The sequence below is a fragment of the Enhydra lutris genome, unplaced genomic scaffold (genome assembly GCF_002288905.1).
Source record: "Enhydra lutris kenyoni isolate GAN:26980312 unplaced genomic scaffold, ASM228890v2 scaffoldscaffold16, whole genome shotgun sequence".
In the NCBI taxonomy this organism is placed as follows: Eukaryota; Metazoa; Chordata; class Mammalia; order Carnivora; family Mustelidae; genus Enhydra; species Enhydra lutris.
The window spans coordinates 16,149,730-16,173,058 of NW_019154100.1; the positions used below are offsets into that span (position 1 = coordinate 16,149,730).

A 23,329-nucleotide genomic window follows, 5' to 3' on the forward strand; every position below is an offset into this window, starting at 1 on the left:
CCACTGAGCCACCCAGGCGCCCCTATCAAACAATTTCTATTCTGTTATCCACACTTTGATATTCTACTTCAGGAGCTAGGGCTGGAAGTCTCCAGACAACTGTCTCCTCTGAAATCCCCAGGCCCCTTTCAGAGAACCTGTAAGATCAAAATGATTATTATTGATAATTCTGAGGTACCGTTTGTTTTTTTCCTCTCATTCTCTCGTGTGTGTGCAGTAGACTTTTCAAGAGGCTGCATAACATCCTATACAGCAACAGAAACACAGAAGCAGATGGGAAGCCAGGGGTCAAAGAGTCTCAATGATATCAAACAATGTCACTCCTCCCATGAGTGTTTTAGTTTTTAAAGTTATTTTTCAGAAAAATGTTACTTCTGTTAACATAATAGGTTGATGATTGTTATTTTTACAGTGTTTGATCTTTAGTGTGGATATAATAGTTAACACCCAAACTCTTTGGGGTCCTAAATAATTTTAGGAACACCCCAAAATCCTGAGATCACAAAAAGTATGAGAAACACTGCTGTAGACCACATTTCTCCATTATGTGCTGGATTCCTATTGTAGTAAGAGGGGGCACTAGAGAGACATGACACGGAAGGAAGGAGAAGTGGCTTCTTCCTGCTAGTCTGTCTTCACTTCCTGTTAGATCTCTCCAGAACGTGTTTTCAGGAGCAACAGGCTCTCGTCTCCAGCTTATTTCCACATTGAGAAAGACACAGTGAGCCTGGCTACACAATCCTGCACAGACCATTGTGATGTTCCTAAGAGGTCTAACTACCAGGCAGCAAGCCCCTCTTGAGCTCCTGAGCTACCAAACCCAGAAGTATCCCCTCCACAGAGGTCTCAGAATGAGACCTGCCGGGTGACACCTTCCCCACAGAACCCAGCATTCCAGTTTGAAGAAGTCCTTCCTCCAAACTTCTGAGTTTTGATTATTTCGACCTAGGAGTGGCACATGCTTCCTGCGATTCTACCTCTGCATTACCGTAGTAATTGTCTTTGGTTTTTCAACCCTCCAACACTGTTTAACCGGCCACCTATTTTACATTCACTAGGGTAATACAGTGAGATTTTTGTTCTCCTGACCGGATGGAGCTGGACACAATTAGCAACAAGTATTAATTCATTAGACATCTCTGAAAAGCTACGCCTAATGACAGAACCAATCATCTCCATGGTGATATTAAATTAAAAAAAATAAGTATCTAAGAGAAAAATCAAAACTCTTCTATCAGGGTGCCTAGGTGACTCAGTTGGTTAAGCGACTGCCTTCAGCTTGGGTAACGATCCTGGGGTCCTGGGATCGAGTTCTGCATCGCGCTCCCTGCTCAGCAAGGAGTCTGCTTCTCCCTCTGACCCTCTCCCCTCTCGTGCTTTCTCTCTCTCTCTCCCTCTCTCTCAAATAAATAAATAAAATCTCACCAAAGAGAAAAGCCTTTTCTTTGAAAGTATGTTAGAAATTTACAGAAGTGATATAAATATTATGTTTCCTACACATAACTGCTTTGTGACTACATTTTCATGTATAAAGTTATCTATATTTAACCAGTCATTTCAAAGAGCACTTTTCCATATTTGATGGAAGTTTCTCTTAAAATTATTACCTAAACATAGACTTCTAAGACTTTGAATGACAAGTGATGGATAATGATAAAGTATATTTTCTCTAATGTGTAGCTACTACTATATTGGAGACACTTTAAATATTTTGCACAATCTTAGTATGAAAGTATAAATCCTGAAAGAAAGATATTTCTTAAGCAAATCATCTCTTCTCTTGTAGAGAACTTGAAACTGAATTTCCTTTTCAGGATTTTACTACATATACATTTTTTTTTTCTTTTGTAATTACAGAATTACCTTATTCAATGCTGTCTCTTCGCATGTGTGTGGACCCTAATTACTTCCTGGGGTCATTTATTTTTAGTCAGAAGAACTTTCTCTGGTATTTCTTTACATATACATTTTTAAAATACATAATTAGACTTACCTCCTGAAAGGAGAGCAGGCTTACTTTTTCCCACTGGACTAGAATGAGGACATTTGTTGCTAAATGACATGAAAAGGTGTGCTGTGAAATCATCGGGAAGTTCTGCTTCCAGGAATGTCTTCATGAATAGCTTAAAACCTTCAAAATCTATTGTCTAGGAAAAAAAATTAAATATATATTATAAGACTCAGCCAATGTTAAGATTACATTCTAAGTTCAGAATCAACAGTAGTAGAAATGACTCAAACATTTCTATATCCAAGTCCACAAAAGGACGGTAACTGAGAAACACACAGTCATAGGCTAATGGTGCAGCTCGCATGTACAGACACTTACATACACCTCACCTGTGGCAGGGCAACAAGAAAGGCAGAAGCTTTCCAGTCAGACGTTTCTATCTCCACACTGTCTATATCACCTTAAAAAAATATACTCTTTGAAACTCAGTTTCCTCTTCTGTAAAGTGGGAGTAATATTCCCAATCCCACTGTGTTACTATTATAACTCAATTGGGCAACTAATGTGACGCAGAGTCCTGAACACAGCATGAATACTGTGAAATAAAAGAACTTCTCTTTTCTCCTTTCCTTGTCTCTAATGGTGAATCTTGTTCTCGACAACTGGAGAAAGGGGTTAATGTAAAAGTTTTACCATAACACCAACATCAACTGATACGAAATTCCAAAGTGAAATTCTAAAACTTCCCATGCAAACTTTCAAAGAAACCTATTTCAAGATCTTTGCCCATGCATACTCGTTACAGGTCTACAAAAACAAACAAGCAAAAAAACAGACATTTATTTGGAGAGAGCCATCACTACATTGAGAGTCCCCATGTCCACTCAGGGAAACAGTGATGGGAACCACTTCTATCATCCCATTAAGGAAAGGATTTCACAGGAGCCACCTGGAGAGCTTGCCTTCTCTGAGCAGAGGACAGTGGACCAGGATCTGACTCTTGCTGGGAAAACTGAGGACAAGGGTATAGGTGCTTTGGGACAAAGGCAAATAAATGGTACTGTACTTTACTAAGCTTGGCCAACACCCTCATGACCGTAGGGACAATGACGCATAAAGGCTTCCTGGGAAATCAATGCAGACCATATGGAAGAGGCCAGCGGCATTGTGTTGGGTCCCATCCAGTAGGCCATTTGAAAGGACAAGGAGACCTACAGAGAAGAAGCTGGAATAAAGCCACACCTGTCCAGATCAAAAAAGTGCAAGGTCAAGCCCTTGAAGGGCATTTTTTTTCCTACCCAGTTCAGTGTAACTGAGATAAAACTAAAAATAGAGCAAAAATGAAATTTGGCAGACTGACATTCTTAATTTTGATCAAACTTCTGGCAGATGAGAATAAAATTAATTCTTTAAACTGCTATTTTGGATAGAAAAAGTATTTATCTGTTCTATGCAATTATATTGGGGTAAGATGTACAGAATGACCAATTTTGTTATAACATTGTTTTGAATAAACCTAAAATGGAATGTGACATACAGGGATATCGCTAGAGAAGTACATTTTTGTAGATTAGATCATGGGCCAATTAAGAATATAGACTATGGGGCGCTTGGGTGGCTCAGTCGTTAAGCATCTGCCTTCGGCTCAGGTCATGATCCCTGGGTCCTGGGATCAAGTCCTCCCTCTGCCACTCTCCCTGCTTGTGCTCTCTCTCTCTGTGTATAAAATAAATAAACAGAAATCTTAAAAAAAAAAAAAAAAAAGAATATGTACTCTGTATGCTTCTGAACCTAATAGAATCTTAAGCCAATAAAAAAACCAAACCAAAACCAAAATAAAACCAACAACTAAAAACAAACAAAACAAAAAACTTCACTTTGTTTATTAATGGTTGCAAAACTCTGTCTACCTCTTATTCTGACATTTTAAGCTCATTTAATCTTGCTTTGCTTATTCACGAAAGGCACTTCAGACATTTACACTAGTGTCAGTAAAAAAGGCTTCATTTTCTTCCATATATAAGAAATAACCACCACCACAAAACATTATAAATTCTACTAGTGGAGTGAACCACATAACGAAAAACCATGAATAATATAAAAACATATAAAACAATAGCCTCAGGTAGCAGAAGTACATCCGAAAACCAATTTGCTACCATGAATGAAACTGAGATTTCAAAAGACTCAGATAAGGCCAACAGTCAGACCACTGTATCCAAATGCATTTTCTTGAGCGGAGACACCTACTCTTACTAATAAGGTTCCTTAGGCAATGCCTGTCTCGAGAGAAGTAATCCATGCTCAACTGGATTAGTGACCAACTTTGGCAGACAGTCCGCAAATGCGTGAAGCCTCATGGGACACCAGGAGTTAAATTTATTACAAGAGTATGGTAACTTTCTGCAACAAACATATTCATAGACATTGTGGTTAGAAGCATGGTTATTTATATTCCCTCTTGCTTCTTAGCCCGAAACTTCCGTGGTCAGCATTGTGTTTGCCAACACAACAGATGACAGGAACATGGTTTTGAAGTCGGACTACCTAGATCTACTCTCAGATCCAACACTTTCAAACTGTGTCAGAGTGGGCAATTTATTAATCTCTCTGTGCCTTAATTTCTCCATCTACAGGTAAGAAGAAGAACATCTGCTTCTTGGTCTGTTGGAAACTTCCAAACAATTTTTGAAGAGTAAGTCTCAAAACCACATTACCTCAAATGTTTTTATATGCATTTAACAAGTCATTACATGGTTCATCCTTTTTGGTTACTATTATTATTTGTTTTAGAAAGCTGGTAACAAGATATGAACAAAGGACTAGAATTGTTCACAGTTTTTCTCTGGATCTTCTGTTAGCGTATGATTATATTTTACAACAGAACTATTTCAAGACAAGAGTTTAACATGATAAGAAAAGAAAACAGTAACAACCAACCAACAAACAAAAGAAAATTAAGGACTTGAGAAGAAAGTATTTTTGTAACATATTCCAATATCCCCACTGCCACCTGAGTGATTTGGGGCAAGGAATTTATCTGCTCTTTTAAAGAAAAAATCTGCCACATCCCAAGTGTGTGCTCTTTATAGAGCCTTACATAACCTAAATGGAACCTCTTTGAAACTAGAGCCTATAATTTAATGATGAAAGCCAGAAAAATACACAATCAAAAAGAAAAAAAAATGTACAGCATCCCTGTTAATAAGGAATGCATTACTCCTTAGTCTTTCTTTTTCAGTTGCAGAAAAACTTTCTAAAATTAAATGCTGCACCCCTGCCTTGCTCAGTAAGCCAAAAGCAGTTTAGTTTTATTCTCTCACAGCTCTAAGCCTCAATTTTTTCCATATAAAGTGATATATAAGATCAACCATTCAAGATTGTCATCTAAATGTAATAATAAATCAATATGAAGCACTTAACATGCCCTTGGGCACACAGCATGTAAAATAAATGAAATAATAAAATAATAAAAGGAAGTCCTGGTTTGAGGTTTAATGGATTTTTTATTATCTTAATTTGCTTTCGTCTTTATTAGTCCAGAAAACCAGAAAATTCACTACATCTTCCTCAATCAAGTCTGCAGTTTTGGTGTTTTAGACATTTTGCAATTATTGTTTTATATCAGGCAACATTGACTAAACCCTGCTTTTAAAACGTGAACATTTATAAACAGCCATTTTACTTAAAAAAATAAAAGTCTATTATCAAAATAAGAATGAAGTTTTCGATGCGATGATGTCATCTATTAAGTTTTACTGATGATGTAAACCTCTTTCAAGCTTCTTCACAGTGTTGGTGAGAGCAAAATTCCCCTCCCTTACATTTTGATCATTACACACAGCTAACAAAGTTATAAAACTCAAACTTCTTTAAAGCCAAAAATTAGCTATTTCAGTGTTTCCAAATTCAGAGAGGAATTATTCTTCCATATCTTTTCTGGTTATCCCATCTCCTTTTCTTGTTGGTAAAAGATTTTCAAATCTTTTAAAATTCCATGTTGTCCAACATATCAGACCTTTCTGTGGACCCTGTCCTCTAACTACATATTTTCCTTCTTTCACGATTCAGTAGAACGTCACTCAATTTAAGTATCTTGTTTTCTACTGCTCTCATGTAGCATCATTAAAATTGGTTTTGAACACATTGTAACCCTTGAAAAGAATGAGATCACTTATATGCATATCAGTGGAAACACTAACGAAAAAAGTTGGGTTGGACTTTAGTGAATGAGTGTTCAAATATCAAATTGGCTATAAGCTTGGAGACATACATACCACAGAATGTTTAAAATTTTGAGAACTGCTTCTTCATTTTTTTTTCCCCCTTAAGGAGCAGCCACAGACTATTTAGGGAGATAACATAGAGAATCTGCAAAGAATTCAGACTGACGGAGCTGCTCAGATGTTGCTGCCAAATTGGCAGAAATTCAAAACACATTTCTATATGCCTTTCATTATTATATCTGACCATCTGGATCCTTTGTTTTTAAATCCCTGCTAATACTAAAAAAATAACACTAGTATTCATCCAAGTAAATTCAAAGTGAATGAAAATAAATGTCATCACTCTATCATTAATTTATTCTGGTGGTTTCAGGATGGAGATTTTCTCATATTCAGCAAATGTTCATTGTACACCCACTTTGTACTAGACTCTGTTCTAGCTGTTGTGGTAAAGATGCCACTGGACCATGCAGAAATTTTTCCACCAGAGGCATATCTTCTAACAAAGGGAACAAGTAAATAGAAAAATAAGTAGGCTAAATGTACAATGTTTGACAGTATGAAGTGTTGTGGGGGAAAAAAGAAGGAAAATATTTATATATTTTGGGAGGGGGGTGCTTGTAGTTTTAAATCTGATGATCAGGAAATGATAATCCATTTCTTCAAATATAGATTTAAAGGGGATGAGGGAGATAGCTTTGCACATATTTGGAGAAAGACCATCTCGGACAGACAAAACAGGTAGTACGAAAGTCCTGAGGTATAAAAATGATCCTGTTTTAGAGGCATTTCTAAAAAAGCCAGTGAGGAGGGGCAGGAGAGCAGAATAGGGGTAAGGGCAGACTAGAGTAAGAGGAAATGCATTTCTGTGCGTTTATTATAGAAGGTTAGGGGAGAAATACTTCAACTGTGACAGGTATCATGTAGCCCCTTGAAACAGTCTAATCATTAAGTGTTTAATTTAGGATACAATATTGAAGATGGCCCATACTCAAATTCTTCATGTCATAGATACAAGATAGTATATTTTTTGGTGTATCGAGACTGGATCCTTAGTGGGGTTACAAGATACCTGTAAGAAGCTATTCAAATTGATGTGTTACAATTATGATAAAATGCAGCTAATTAAGCTCGTAAGTATCTATGTAAATACTTTCTCAAACTTTTTACATGGTTCTATTCTAACTGATGTCACATATTGAAAAGAAAGTTACTATTTTTCAACAATCATTAATACAGTCAATAAGAGGTCATTAACACAGAATTATAGAGGGTGTTTTATTATTCAGTATGGTTGTCTGTTTTCAAAACTGTGCTCTGGTTGTAGGTTTGATAAGAAGAGGAAAAGGACTGAATTTGCATTGGAGTCATAGAGAAGAGAAGCAGAAATACTGGTTAACATGTTACTTCCATTCCTTGCTAACTAACCATCCTGGCACTTAGGAAGTTGTGGGAGGAGGAACAGATACAACAGACACAATATCTCTAGTATCCGAACAGCATTCTGGATTGTGGCCAGGCTTGGCAGGGGAAACAAGTCACATCTCATGTCCTCCACTCATACCTCATGGTAGAAGGAAATCAATTTAGAGTTGGAAAGACATCAGAGTTCTATTTTCTCACTTTATAGTTGAGAAAAGTGAGGCTCAGAAAATAAAGGTGACAGGATTGGTTGGTGGTATATCTCAGATATTCCCACTTTCACTTTTCGTGTATATTCTAGAACTTTTGTATGAAATCATGTTGGTCTCTCAAGTGTGATCAACAGCCACCACTTTTAAACATGAATAGAACACCTATACATCAGGCACAGAGCTAATTATTTTATATACACTTCAGAATTTAACCCTCTTAACAACTCAATAAAGCCAATATTCTTTTCACTGCATAGCTGAACAAACTGAGGCTAGTAACTTGTCCATGACCTGCTAATATGTGGCAGTTGTGGGATTTGAACTCAGTTCAGTTGGACTCCTAAGACCACGTTTTCTCTGTTATACTTTCCAGATGCTTTCTTTAATGGGAAGGGTTGAATTTGGTTCTGGAAGGACAATTATAGCTTATAATAAAAGGGTGTTTATTTGATTGCTAATAATTATATCAGTGTCAATATCACTGCTAAAGACACTTAAAATATTACATTAGGCAGCAGCACTACCAAAGGTAGGTTATGAATTCCCAGGTTTCTTATTAAGGGAATGAAGCAACTCAGTTGTCTAAATTTAAAGGTTATATACATGAGCAGAACCTACAGTGCAGAGTACCAAGTACCAAAATAAGGGAAGCCCAGGGAACTGTGAAATGTAATTCAGCCTTGGGCTAAGGATCATCTACTAACAGGAAATGTAAAGAGAATATCCTACAATCACAGAACACTCATAGACCAAGAACACCATAGAGCAATAAATATGCATACCCTTCTCCCAACCCCTCCTCCCATGGCTAACCTCAGCTTTCCTTGTTCCTTCTATTCTGCAACTGAAATTTCTTGCCTATTAAACATCTCCATATGGAACAAAGACATAGCAAGGAAAAGGAAGAAACTCATTCTGTTGACCCCTAGAAAAAGCAGGGCTAATTTTGACACCAGTTTCCAGAAAGCCTCTAGTAGGGATGGAGGTTATGCAGAAAGGCATGTTTGTTGACCAAGGTGTTCAATCAATGTTCTTTAATAGCTAAATCCTCTGCTTTATAAAAGCAGCCATCGACTCTGAAGCATGGCCTCCTAAAACCATAAAGCTCACATAGTCTGTCTTTGGGGGAACTGGTAGGTTTCCCAGAGGTCAGGGATAAGATCAGGGAAGTCTCCCCTGAAAGAGACTAGTAAAAGTCATCACAGTCCATGAGTTGCCATTTCAGTCTGGCCTCATCCTAGGAGATTATAATATGTAGGACCTGTATCTAAGGCAATCAGGATCCTTCTGGTGTGACCAACTGTACTGTAACATGTTGGGGATGAGATCACAGGGTTTGCTGTCATTAAAACCATAGGGAAACTTATGAATAAAAAGCTAGTATATATCCACTACTGTCCTGGGGAGACAATATTATGGTTTTAAGTATCTCATGCATTTTAATAAGTCATATTCCTAGTATAATAAAAAAATCCATTCATAGATCTCCAAAATGTGTTGTAATTCTATGCACCCAGCTGAAGTATGGACTCAAAACTTGCTTTGCAGAATAGGCTTTATGGGGAGAGAGTGACTGAAGCAGGAGATGGGTTACTCTTTTTCCTGGAAGGCAAAGCTCAGTGGCTTTTCAGTTCTATTTCCCTTACAGATTCTAATAGCACTATAGATGTGTAATCCCCACCCCCCAAAGAAATCCCTATCAATCGTACTTACATGCAATTATAAACCTCTTATTATAAATTAATAAAGACTCTCAGTAAATGAATTATTTTATTGGAGTCTTATGTTTTGATGATATTAGAAAATTAAATTCAAGAGTCTACAAAGCTAAATCCCACCCTCTAGACCCTCTTTGAGTCCATTAAGGTATTAGCTTCTCCACTCGAGACTCTGATTTGAACAAATACCAGTCAGTTATAACTTTATAAGGATTATAGATAGCCTTGCATATTATACGAATCTTAATGGTACAGAAGTACAGGTCAGTGATATGGATGAGAAATTCATAACTCACATCAGAATAAAGAAAGAAAAGACAGATTTTAATAGAAAAGAAAATGTCTTACTTGGTTAAGAATGTCTTGTTTCTGTGCATGCAAGGAAAGAAAGAATACAGGTGTTAATGAAAGATAACTTAAACTCATTAACTCATTCTGCTGATAACTAAAAGGTCGATTTTACAGATTGATTTTTAGTACATACCCTAGACCCATGAATCTCAGAATGTGGTCCTGAAACAGTATCATTATCATCAATTGGCAAGCTGATGGAAATACACATTTTTGAGCCTCACTCTAGAAACACAGAAACTAAAGAGAGGGCAGGAGAGAAGGCAGCAATCTCTGTTTTAAAAAGACCCCCAGGTGATTCTGATAGAAGCTAAAATTTGAGAATCATTTAACAGATCAATCTGGGAGTGTAATAAGCAAATAGTTCTATTAGGACTTAATATAGTGAATATTACATATAAGATGATTAAAACCTTCCAGAGAAGATTATGAAAACACAACAGTATATATAAATCCATATTAGATTATTAATGTTTATTTCTCACTCCTAAAGCTCCCATCTTTGAGAGTAATATGCCTGGCCCATTACTATGCCTTTAAATATATACACATATACCACTACTTAATTTCTTCCCATGTCTTTAGACATCAATGGAATAATTTAGAATTGAATTTGAAACCCAGGGAGAAATATATATATATATATATATATATATATATATACACACACATGTATATGAGTTATTATATTATATTAATGTTTCTATATTAATATGTTTCTATATTAATAATATTAAATATTATTACATTAATATATTTACTTATAATATATTATATATATTTTACATATAAAAATGCAATGCCAACTTGGTTCTTCTCATATTATCAAATTTTATTACTTTCATGAATCATTTATATCTGAGATATCTTGCTCTCTTTTACTGTGAACCACCTCACTGAGACTGGATGGTTACTACAAACTAAATATAATCATACTCTTAATATTGTATGATTCATATAAGGTTAGCTGGAGACAAGTAAGAATCTAATACCTTGTTGGGCATGACTTAGTGGTAATTACATGCACTGGAATATGCCATAATTGTTATGTAAGAAATACCATTCAATATATGTGAAATACTTTTCTCTTCTTCTTGCTCTCACCTCCCACCACCTTGCCTTTCATTCTATGGTCCGGTCAATGAAGTGAAGAGGAAAGGGCATTACTCTTAAACTGGGATTCTAGACAATTAATCTCTTGTCATGAAACTAGCTGGTTAATCTTAGGGAAGTCATTTTACTTTTCCTACAATGACTTTCTTCATTTAAAAACTTTATAATCTTATCTGTTTGGGAATCTCAACCTTCTTAAAGATTTTATTCTTAGGGAATCATTAGAGCCATTGTTTAGATTTATATTTTTTTGATTCTGGGTTTTTGTTTTTGTTTTTTTTTTCAAAGATTTTTAAATGATCTGTAGAAGACATAAATTCAAAATAAATATTTCATCCATGCCATGCACTTAATACTTCTTCTCCTTTAAAACTGACTTAAGCAGGTCACATATTCATTATATTAAGTTTTAATACAGAGACCTTTTAGAACTCAGTAACCCAAGTAAATAGTAAGAAATATAATGCATCTACCACTTAAGCAGCTTTACTTTGTAAGAGGAGAAGCAAATAAAAGATATTTAGCCTGTTCTTTCTTTTAAGTACATTTTATATGGATGATATATGCAATATTTGTTTCAGAAAACAAAGGATTATTTAGTCTAAAAATAATGTAGGTTAAACACTTTTCTCAGTTTTCTTGCATAAAAGGCCATCAGTTAAGTAGTCATCTCTGCCAACAATTTGAGGATTAACCTGATCAGTCAACAGAGAGTGATAATTTCCATGTGAATGGACAGTACAAATTCTGTCATACTTTTAGAGTAACCTTTTATAAACTGGGTAGTCATGTACTGAAGAGAACCTCAAGGCATTAAAGATTTCTTCCTCAACACTGAATATTCCTAGTTACTTCTACTGGCTTTTATAAAATATATACTAGTATTTAAGAGTCATATAAGATTTTATTATTTTGGGTTTTTTTCCCCCCTAAATATAAAAGACCAGGGGCGTCTGGGTGACTCAGTGAGTTAAGCCTCTGCCTTCGGCTCAGGTCATGATCTCAGGTCCTGGGATCGAGTCCCACATCGGGCTCTCTGCTTAGCAGAGGGCCTGCTTCCCCCCTCTCTCCGCCTGCCTCTCTGCCTACTTGTGATCTCTATCTCTGTGTCTAATAAATAAATAAAATCTTTAAATATAAATATATATATATATATATATATATATATATATATAAGACCTATCAGTGTTAAATTAGAGAGTAGTTTCACTCTTAAATAAGAATTATTCTGGGGTCATAATGAAGATCTAACTTTTCTTTTGTTTTTTTTCTTTTCTTTTGTTTTTCAATGGTTCATTATTTTAATAATGCATTTCAAGAGCAGATCTGTGTATTTATGGAGAATTATTACATTATTGAAAAGGCTGACATCATATGTGTGTCTAAGAGTGAATCTAGTAATTACCTCAATAAATCCAGTAATACAGTGACTGATAATCCTCATGAAAGATATAATATCAGTAAGACCAAGTCTTGAGAGTCTTTTAAATAAGAAATCATTGAAGCAAAAAGGCTACTTTGCAAACAAGATCACATTCCAACTGAATTTATAGCCAGCAGCTATCTTTAGAGAGGAAAAAGAAAACAAAACAAAACTGGTTTTATCTCTGTAGATAGATTAGAAAACATGCGAGTTTCCAAGTATGGTTGGGAATGTAAATATTAATGACATTTTGGGGTCTTTTATCAATTCCAAAGAGTTGTCATCTTTAGCTTTCCCACTCTAATTTCCCAGTCTTTGAGATTTTCGGTTCTACAAATTTATCTGGTAAAATTTTTTTCTCTCACACTATGGTATCTAGGAAAATAAAATATGAGGGAAATGTAGACTGGATATCTGCTTTTGTTCCTGATATAGGAAAGTAGGAATGGCATTAAATTGCCCTTTTTTCCCCCATCATTTGTAGGGACTATACATTAACATTACTTGAAAAAGAAAATAAACCTTAGGTTAAAGACTTACAAGGTATGGTAATATATGAGAATATAGACAGAATAAGAAAATATTGCATGAAAAGTAGCTATCAGAAGTATTTGAAGGGGGACGCCTGGGTGGCTCAGTTGGTTGAGCAGCTGCCTTCAGCTCAGGTCATGATCCCAGTGTCCTGGGATCGAGTCCCGCATCGGGCTCCTTGTTCTGTGGGGAGCCTGCTTCTCCCTCTGCCTCTGCCTGCCACTCTGTCTGCCTGTGCTCGCTCGCTCTCTCTCTCTCTCTGACAAATAAATAAATAAAATCTTTAAAAAAAAAAAGAAGTATTTGAAGGAAATTATACAGCAATATGAATGCTTTAAGCTCAGAACTGGAGATTTGGTTTTGACTAAAATGTAAATTCTATAAATCCCAAAGAAACACAATATTGAAGGATAACCAATAACTGTGTTCTTACAAAGCAAAACCATAATGATAATGATAACAAAAAACAAATCACATTTTAATCAGCAAACAAATCTATCTGGCTGGCTAGATAATACATCCAAGGGAATGTTTCTTTTGCTAAGGGTAATTTGTTTTAACTCCCGTACAACAGAACTATCACTTGGTGAAACTGCAGAACTACAACTAAGATGCTCAAACATTTAAAACATAACATCTCCCAGCTAACATTATATGGAAGGTTATTTAACAAATAATTAGGAAAAGGAAGGACATTCATTCAGGCCACGTGTTCAAAAGCCATAAACAGGACAGGAAGCTTTCATAAGGAAGGAATTTTCAGGGACCTGCTGGTTTACCGGTAATAGGTTAAAACAAGCTACGGGAAAGAAGTTCCTCACTTTTTATCCAAGCTGACTCTTTAAAATTACAGATCAGTTATACCCATCACAGAATTTTTCTGTAGTCAAGGGAATAATTCTCTGCAAGGAGTAACCCTCCTGCCCCCAACCAGTGTTCATTTGGGGTTAAAATTTATTGGACACAGAGTAGGCACCAGGTGTATTTGGACTTTCCTTCAATCAGTCCTGTTCCCTGACCATACCTGACCAAGCAATCTCAGAATTAGAATATATTTAACATCTAGGAAAATAACAGAGGTCTATATTATAGATAACCTATACTCTTTAAAGCACACAATAGAGAAATATTATTTCCATTAGCAAATGGTTTTTGAATGAAAAAGGTACTATACTATTTTATGTGTTTTCCAGAATAGCATTTCATTATGAATTTCATTTTATTTATGGTATGCTATACGGTACATTTATATCCAAGGACTCTTCATTAAGAAATCCCTCTTCCAAGTGTATATATGAAACCGATAAAGAAAAAAAAAGTTTACCCCTTCAGGATTATACTTTGCAAGCACACCGTTACCATGGAATTCTTCCAGAACATCCTTTAATTTCTTTGTAGAGTCTATAAAGAAATAGAGAACACAAAAATTGTTTATATATGCCTACTGTGGTTAAATAACCCAGTTCAGAAACAAAGACCTATTAAAATATAATCACCAACAGATATTAAATTTTTTTTATTTTTTTTTAAAGATTTTATTTTTATTTATTTGAAACAGAGAGAGAGAGATCACAAGTATGCAGAGAGGCAGGCATAGAGAAAGAGAGGAGAAAGCAGGCTCCCCGCTGAGCAGAGAGCCATTTGCGGGCCTCGATCAAAGGACCCTGAGATCATGACCTGAGCCGAAGGCAGAGGCTTAACCCACTGAGCCACCCAGGCACCCCAGATATTAAATTTTAAAATGCACATATAAAATGTCCTTTACCATTTTTGAAAGGCTATTTCGTTGAAAAAAATTAATCACACACACAAAAAGAAAGGAACAGATAAGTGTATGTTTTGTCCAAGTGTATTGCCTATGTATTAGGCAACAGCATTTGGCAAGACCATTAACCTATGTATTATATGAATTAAGAGCAAATATAGAAATAGGGAGTATCTTCTCCCTTTGTTTTGATAACATAAAATCTAAATGAGTGAAATAAGCTTAAGAAAATACAGGCATTCCTTGTTGAACTTTATAACAAATGCAGTGCATTTTTCATATTTTACTCCATTAACTAATAATAACCCTGTTGGACAAATTAGAACAATAAAAATATATAACTAAGCCTCAATGGTGAACCCAGTCAGAGGCAAGGTATAGATTTTAGTATTTTGCAAATATTTTTAGAGAGAATTTTCTAAATATACACAAAGAACAAACTAGAGCTTATTTTAATTTAATTAAGAAACAAAATTTAGGGAAAAAAAAAACAGAAACAAAGTTTAGGAAACATCTCTACTTGCTAGACGGGATGCTTCCCAATTCATGAAGTGCTTAATAAAGCCCCTTACATCTCCAAATTTTAAAAAAAGTTTATATATGTTACCCAAAGATTTTTAAATTGCTTTTTCAATTTTGATGTATTTTGAAATATTTTTAAGACATTCATCATCTCGATTGTGACAAAAGATTCCTTACTTAATATGGGAAATAATGTCAAGAAAGAACATAAATATTTTTAGAAAAATATGTATAAACAGAATAAAAACACATGCATTCAATCTACTAAAATAAATGCTCTCATAGTTATCAAAATATAATTTGATTAAGCAATTTCAGACTTACAACATATTTAAGTTAGGGAAAAATAACTAATAAATACTGATAAGTCATCTAAATCTTCAATCAAGTTTGAATAACTGTAATAAAACAAGACTGAAACTGGAAATAAGCAGAAGATTCTTAGTTTTCCATTAGGCAATGGGGCATGGATATTATTTCCCAGAATATGAATGTAATTCTCTCTGCCTTTCCCCAAGATTCAGTGATTATTTGTGCCACCATAAAATATTTCCCAGCTCCAAAAATATTAATTTACAAAGCAGTTTTTGAGTTATCCTGTTAGAAAATTAACTCTTAAATGCCTGTCCAACGCATCTTGCCTTTATTTTATAAATTATACTTCCATTTGGAGTGTACAATTTTATGTTGCATTAAAATTCACATAACACAGATACATTACTTTAGCCATTTTAAAGTCTTTAATTCAGTGAGTTTTTTTTTAGTATATGCACATTGTTGTCCAAACATCACCACTACATAATTCCAGAATATTTCCATCACCCCAGAAAAAACGCCCATATTCTGGGGATTCCATACAACTGAAACCTATCATGTAATTTGTTGTCTTTGTTTGGCTTCTCTCACTTCAAGGCCCGTAGATGTTACAGCATGTATTAGTATTTCATTCCCTTTTTAGGTAAAAACTATTCCATTTTATGGATATATTACATTTTGTTTATTCACTCCTCAGCTCATGTACCTTTGAGTTGTTTCTATATTTTGGTTATTATGAAGAATGCTGCTACGAACATTCAAGTATACATAATTTTGCGCAGATATGTTTTGACTCTCGTGGGTATACATTTACATGGAGAATTCCTAGGTCATCTGAAAACCTACAATTTAACACTTCGAGGAACTGCCAAGCAGATTTTCACAGGGCTATATACTATTTCACATTCCTACCAGCAATGTATGTGAATTCCAATTTCTCTACATCTTTGCCACACTTGTTATTTTCTAGTTTTTCTTTAATTACAGCCACTTAGTGGTTTCTATTTGTTTTTCATTCGGTATTTGTTAATGACTAACAATACTGAACATCTTTTCAAATGCTTATTGGCCTTTTGTTTGTCTTCTTTGAAGAAATGTCTATTCAAGTCTTTTGGCTAGTTTTTAATGTGGTTGTTTACTTTTTTGCTGTTGAGACTGTTTGGGGTAAGTGTGTGTATGCTACAGCATGTTTGAAGCCTGTACAGTTTCCTATATATTTCTTTTTCAGCATATATTTTCCTAGCACTTTCTGAACTATGATCAGAGTTAATTTGTTATGCCTTGTCTCTTGCTAGATTGTAGGCTGCTCAGGGGAAGAAAACATACATTTTCATTTTTGCATAGCACTCAAATTTATCACAAAGATGAAACAATAAAATAATAATAAATATTGTGATTCAATTGATCAGAGCTATTCTTAAATTACAACAAATTACAGTAAATTGCTTTGACATTTACCTCGGCAGAAACGTAAACTAGAGACCAGGTTCTATATTAAAGAGAGATATGAAGCTAATTCTTTATCCAAAACCCTTCTCTGTCAATGAGAAGGCATTATTCTAACTTAGCAGAACACCTTTTACTTCTTTGCATTCATAGATGTAGACGTAGACCCTTCTGTACATACCTATATAGACATACTCATATCTAGATGCACAAACTCTGGAATTACATACCCCAAAGACTATCTTTATTTTAACCATATCTGAGCCCCATGATAAAATGGAAGTGGAGAAGAAAATCTGCTTTCTTATACTAGGCCTTCCACAGAACACTAGAGACACTGCCTAAAGGTGGGCTTGTCATTTCAGGATTCCGTAAGAACGAAAAAAAAAAAAAAAAAAAAACCACATTCAGTAATCCCTTATAAATGTTCCAGAGAAGGCAACAGTCTTTAAAAATTATGTATGTTATTTTTCAGTGCTTTCTTGGCCACAGTTTATATTAGCATATTCTTAGTGGGGAGACCACAAGTAATAAATTAATAAATTAAGACCAAATTTCTCTGTGTCTCAATGATGATCGTGGTCTGGAACAATTCCAGAAGTGCTAATTCATATTTAGATGGCTCACCCCGACCGAATTTATTCTTTTTTCAATTCTTAAGTCCCATTTTTAATATCCTGACATCTAAAGTTTATTCATGATCTAATCCCCAATTTATAATCTAGTTCAGAAACTGGAACATTATCTTATTCTTCTATTCCTGTCCCAATAATCTCTCCTGGGCCCAGTCTCTGGAAGATTAAGGACTTGACTTACCCAACCAATCTTCTATAGGCTCATTTTGGTATGAGACACCAATGAATTCCAATATCCTGCCTGCGTCCCCTAACTCATCATTAGAATTCCCTTATGTGAAGAGTTTCCATATCCATACGGATTCCCAAACTGCACTAGATGGTATAGTTTCTGCTTTTGTGTTCTCCCTACCTTCGAAGGAGAATAGTCATTTATTTATTTTATAATTCAGTTGCTTTTCTGGATTTGTTCCTATTAACCTATCATCAAAACATTCCTATCTGTTTGATTTTGTCAACTCTGGATCCTGTGTGTCCAAGAAGCACTGGGGTAGTAGAGAGGAGAAAGGATGCATGACTGAGTCTGACCGACCCACTAGTCAAAGAGAGATACCAAGGAAGTGACGCCTGCATGAGTGAAAGACAGAATCTCAATCATATTTCCGTGAATATCTGAGCTTCGAGTATGAGAGCACAGTGACAGATTCTGGGCTGAGCAATGCTGAGAAAGCCAGGTAGGCAGCCAGCCGGCAAGCGGCTGTAAACTGGGAGATCAATTCACAGGTGATACATATCTGTAATCCAACAAAGGCCTGGCATCAAAGAAGACTGCCAACTTAAGTGTTGGGCAGCCAGGTTCAGACAGCTGGTTTAATCCTCAGATAAGGGATCAGGACAGAGGCTCAGTACGAAATATTGGGTCTCCTAGAAAGCAAAGGAGGGTCATGATATGAAATAACTAATTCCAGAGGCACTGATCTTCAAGGCTTGGGTAATAGGTCAGGAGACTTGGAAAAGAACACCAGATACCAGTTACTGCCAGGTTGTCAGCTCTACCAACTACAGAATCATCTGAGAACTAAGATGGTACTGACCCAAACAAAGAGGAACCATTTTATTCAGCAAACACCTTCGTTATATGCAAGGACAGAAAAAATATCTATGGGGACTGGTAGAGCAGATTTCTTCTCATGGTTTATCTTTCTAACACCTGCTCAAGCGTATGAGCCATTCTAGAGGCCCCCTAAAGTGCTCACTTTCTATGAATCCTCTCATGTTTGGCAGAGTCACGTACTATTTTTTTAATGCCATGAGAGTTAAACTAGCTACGTTTTAGGAATGTATGGTTAGGAATGTTTTGAATTTTTATATGATTATCAGAAAAATTTAATTCCTTTTACTAATTCTGAAATATAAATAAATCCATAAGAACATTCAACAACATTTAGAAAACAGAAGAATCAAACTCATGGGTCTTAAAAATATGTTGCCCAAAACAAAACAAAACAAAACAGGAAACACCTTAACACTTTTGGCTTACCTCACATCTCCCTAGGTATCTGCTACATCTTGAATGAAATTCCTTTGTGATTTCACAGACTTTTTGTCTCTCTATTCCAAAAAACTCAACACACTTATCATATTAATTAAAAGGTCTCATGGAATAATGGAAAGGACTTAAAGCCAGAGAGGTTTTTTAATTTTTTTTTAATTTTACTTATTTGACAAAGAGAGAGCGAGGCAGGCAGAGAGAAGGGGAAGCAGCTCCCCCCCACCCTGAGCAGAAAGCCAGACGGGGGGCTGGATCCCAGGACCCTGAGATCATGACCTGAGCTGAAGGCAGAGGCTCAACCCACTGAGCCACCCAGGCGCCCCAATTCTGAGTCCTGGCTCCAGAATTTTTGGCTGAATATCCCTGAGTATATTTTTTTAATGTCTCTGTGGCTCAGTTTTCTAATATGCAAAATAGGAATAATGAAACGGACCTCACAGTACTGTATCCAGCAACATATCTGGTGCCCAATAAATTCCTGTTCCTTCATTCCACCCCAAACAAGACTTCAAACATATCATCCCCCTTCAACAGTTTTCTGTTGTCTTTAAAATGAAGCACAAACTCCTCCTTTCGGCATGTGTGTCAAAATATGGTCCAAAACCTACCTACCAATAATTATTTTCAATGACCCCCTTATTTATAGTTCTATATCCATTGTCATGTAACCCATATTTTAGAACCTCTCCTTCGCTTGTGGTGTTCTCTTTGTCCAGAATTCTCCTCCATGTCAAAGGAAGTCAAACATAATGCATGCCACAGTGTCCCTGCCACCTTGTTCACAGAACGTCTCAGGACTTTCTTCTAACTCTCCCTGGAACTCCCTACAATAACGCACTTGGAATCCACACTTGTTTTATGCCTGGAGTACTATTAACACTGTTAACTGAAGTTTACACAGGTAGATTCTTCAAGCGGTTACAAAGTGTAGTAGTATCTTATTTTTTTAAGTGTTGTATCTTATTATTTCATTATTTCATAATCTTATTATTTCATTTAAAACTCACAACTACCAGGAGGATTTTTTCAAACTCCTCCATTAAACTCATGAAGAAATTAACTTGTTAAAACAATCATTATTTATTCAAAACCACACAAATAGTGATCCAAACTTTTGTATATGACCCAAATCTGTTTTCATTACTTTGCAAAAAACAAAAACAAATGGAAGTTTCCATTAGAGCCAAGGCATCTACTTTGGAGTCCATGATATCTGTCAGTTTAGTTCAGGGAATTATATTACCTATTTTTCTAGTACGGGGAAACAGTTTATTTCTTTTTTACCAACTTAAATTAACAGTTGAAAAATATCTTGTATATATAAGAAATATATGAGAAAGTAAAACAGGGGCACCTGGGTGGTTCAGTGGGTCTGATGATGATTGATCACAGATGATGATTGATCGCACTGATGATGACTGAATGCACTAGATTGGACCCCTCAGAAGGCCTGAGCCGAAGCCTTTGCCTTCGGCTCAGGTCATGATCTCGGGTCCTGGGATTGAGCTCCGCATTGGGCTCTCTGCTCAGCAGGGAGCCTGCATCACCCACCCCCCCTTCTGCCTCTTTGCCTACTTGTGATCTCTGTCTGTCAAATAAATAAATAAAATCTTAAAAAAAGTAAAAGTAATACAAAAATGTCATATGGATATTTTAAAGTGTTTTTATAGCATTTTATTTTATTTTTTAAAGATTTGTTATTTATTTGAGAGAGAGCTAATGAGAGAGAGATAGACAGTACGAGAGAGGGGGAGGGTCAGAGGGAGAAGCAGACTACATGCTGAGCAGGAAGCCCAATGTGGGACTTGATCCTCGAACTCCAGGATCATGACCTGAGCCTAAGGCAGATGATTAACCAATTGAGCCACCCAGGCACCACTATAGCATTTTATTTTTATTTAGGATTGTGTTTCTTTTGATAATGGAATTGGAAAATTTATACGATTTTTTTGAAAGCTTTAAAATATACATAACTCTTACATGATACATGTATTTCATATAGTTATTTAAAAGTCATCTTAAAGAATAAGTATTAAAATGGCTTCTGTCACATTATAAAGGGAAAATACATTGAAAAGACAAAGAACTATTGAAATAAAATCCTAAAAATATTCTTCAAATAACATATTCTCATTATGCCTCATAAGAAAATCTCTTTTTATTTGTTCCAAAGTAAATATTCTTTAGGTCAAGGCCAATGGCTTTAACAGGCCAACAGTAGCTCGAGCTCCTTTGAAAAGATGATTATATTCCACTGTTAACACCAAGACTATCCAATTTATAAAATGCATTTGTCATTTTTATAAATAACAAATAACCTCATGTAGATTAATCATCTAGACCCTTGTTTGCCAAAATAGACAGCACCATGGGTCCCTGTTTCAGTGAGGGCAGTGGGTTTCCAGGAAAACATGCGGCTCTGACAATGTGAGAGAGGTTACCAATGCCTGTAATCTGAATGTGGAACCATGGAAAAGTCACCTTTTGGTCCTCCCAACTCAGTGCTTCAAAAGTTTTCTTCAAAATCAAAGCTTCCCGTCTGACTCTTGATTTCAGATCAGGTCTCGATCTCAGGGTTGTGGGTTCGGGCCCCACATTGGGCTCCTCACTGGGCGTGTAGCCCACTTTAAGAAGGAAAAGAAGGGAAAGGAGAGGAAGGGAAGGGAAAGGGAAGGAAGGGGGTAAGAAGGGAAGGAAGGAGGGCAGGAGGAAGGGAGGAAAAGGAAAAAGGAAGGGAAGAAAGAAAGAAAGAAAAAAAAAAAACCCAGAAACTCACCAGATAGAGTTTAAGTTTTTTTTTTTTTTTTTTTTTTATTTTTAAGATTTTATTTATTTATTTGACAGACAGAGATTACAAGTAGGCAGAGAGGCAGGCAGAGAGAGAGAGAAAGCAGGCTCTCTGATGAACAGAGAGCCTGATGTGGGGCTTGATCCCGGGACCCTGGGATCATGACCTGAGCCAAAGGCAGAGGCTTTGACCCACTGAGCCACCCAGGTGCCCCTAACTTTAGGTTTAAAAAAAAAAAAAAAAAAAAAAAAAATCGAAGCTTCCCAACACCGTTTTTCCCCCTTATTACAGAGGATATTTGTGGCCTAAAAATGTCTTTCTGCAGTCAACCAAAAGCATCTTTGCAGTGGCTGTTTAGCCCTGTAGTAAATAAGGTTTTGTCGCTTCAAATGTTTCAAGAGAAAACATTCTAGTCTAAATACTGAGCTAGCATTCATGTGGACGTAACATAGTAAGATTCAGTACAAAGTTAAATGTGACAAAGTTTCCCTTAGCTATAGAGTATTTCAAATTAGCCAAAGAGCTTTATCTTTGTCTAAGTGAAACAGTTTGTGTCTAACCCAGTGGTTCTCAAAGTGGGATCCATTTTAGGATCATCCAGGTAGGTTTTAAGATCTACTGATGCATGGGCTGAAAACATACTGATGATGACTGAATTCACTAGACTGGACCCCACCAGACATGGGGATTTTTTTTTTTTTTTAAGATTTTAGTTATTAACAGAGAGAAAGAGAGAGATCACAAGTGGAAGGACAGGCTGACGGAGAGGGAGTGACAGAATCTCAAGCAGACCCCCCTGCCCTGAGCACAGAGCCCCACCCAGGTCTCCATTCCACGACCCCAAGATCATGACCCGAGCTGAAATCAAGAGTCAGACGCTTAATCAACTGAGCCACCCAGCCTCCCCAGGCATGGGGATTTTCATAAAGCTCCTCCCAGGATTCTTATATGCAGCTAAAGTTGAATTAACCACTACTCTTTTCCTTAAAGAGATGCTTTAAGAAACTGAGAATTAATTAGCAAAATTTTGGCTGCTATATTTTCCAACATGGGTCCTTGTTTCAGTGAGAACACTGAGTTTCCAGGAAAAAATAAAAGCTCTTACAACACAGATAGGCTGCTTAGGTCTTTAATCTGAATGAATATATATTTCATCTTCTTGTAAATATTACATACAATCTTTGATAAATATATATTTAGGATAGCTTTTGCTCGGGGGCGGGGTTCTATTGGGGAAAAGAACCTTATTAAAGCATTCATTTAAAAAATGATTTAGCCTCACTTGAGGTTAAAATAACCAAAAATAGTATTTTAGAATGCGAGAAGATCCAGAAATTCATATTGCTATTAATGTAATCCCCAAGGTGATATAAAAAAAAAAAAGTCCTATTTAAATTGTAGTCAGCAGCAGCAAATAAA

At 35.9% G+C, this 23,329-nt stretch overlaps 1 protein-coding gene across 5 annotated transcripts in view; it reads right to left on the reverse strand.

The window, feature by feature from the left end:
* Nucleotides 1-23,329, reverse strand: part of LOC111147309 (diacylglycerol kinase beta) — a 630,133-nt gene that overhangs the window by 534,669 nt on the left and 72,135 nt on the right. For 3 of the 5 annotated variants that reach the window (XM_022503292.1, XM_022503290.1, XM_022503289.1), the window contains exons 2-3: nucleotides 14,272-14,348; nucleotides 1,994-2,147 (exon numbers count right to left, since the gene is read on the reverse strand). In XM_022503292.1, the coding sequence (XP_022359000.1) occupies nucleotides 1,994-2,147; nucleotides 14,272-14,348 (231 nt within the window). Of the gene's footprint in view, nucleotides 1-1,993; nucleotides 2,148-9,877; nucleotides 9,899-14,271; nucleotides 14,349-23,329 lie in introns of all 5 variants that reach the window. The other 2 variants (XM_022503291.1, XM_022503288.1) reach the window with 1 other exon arrangement.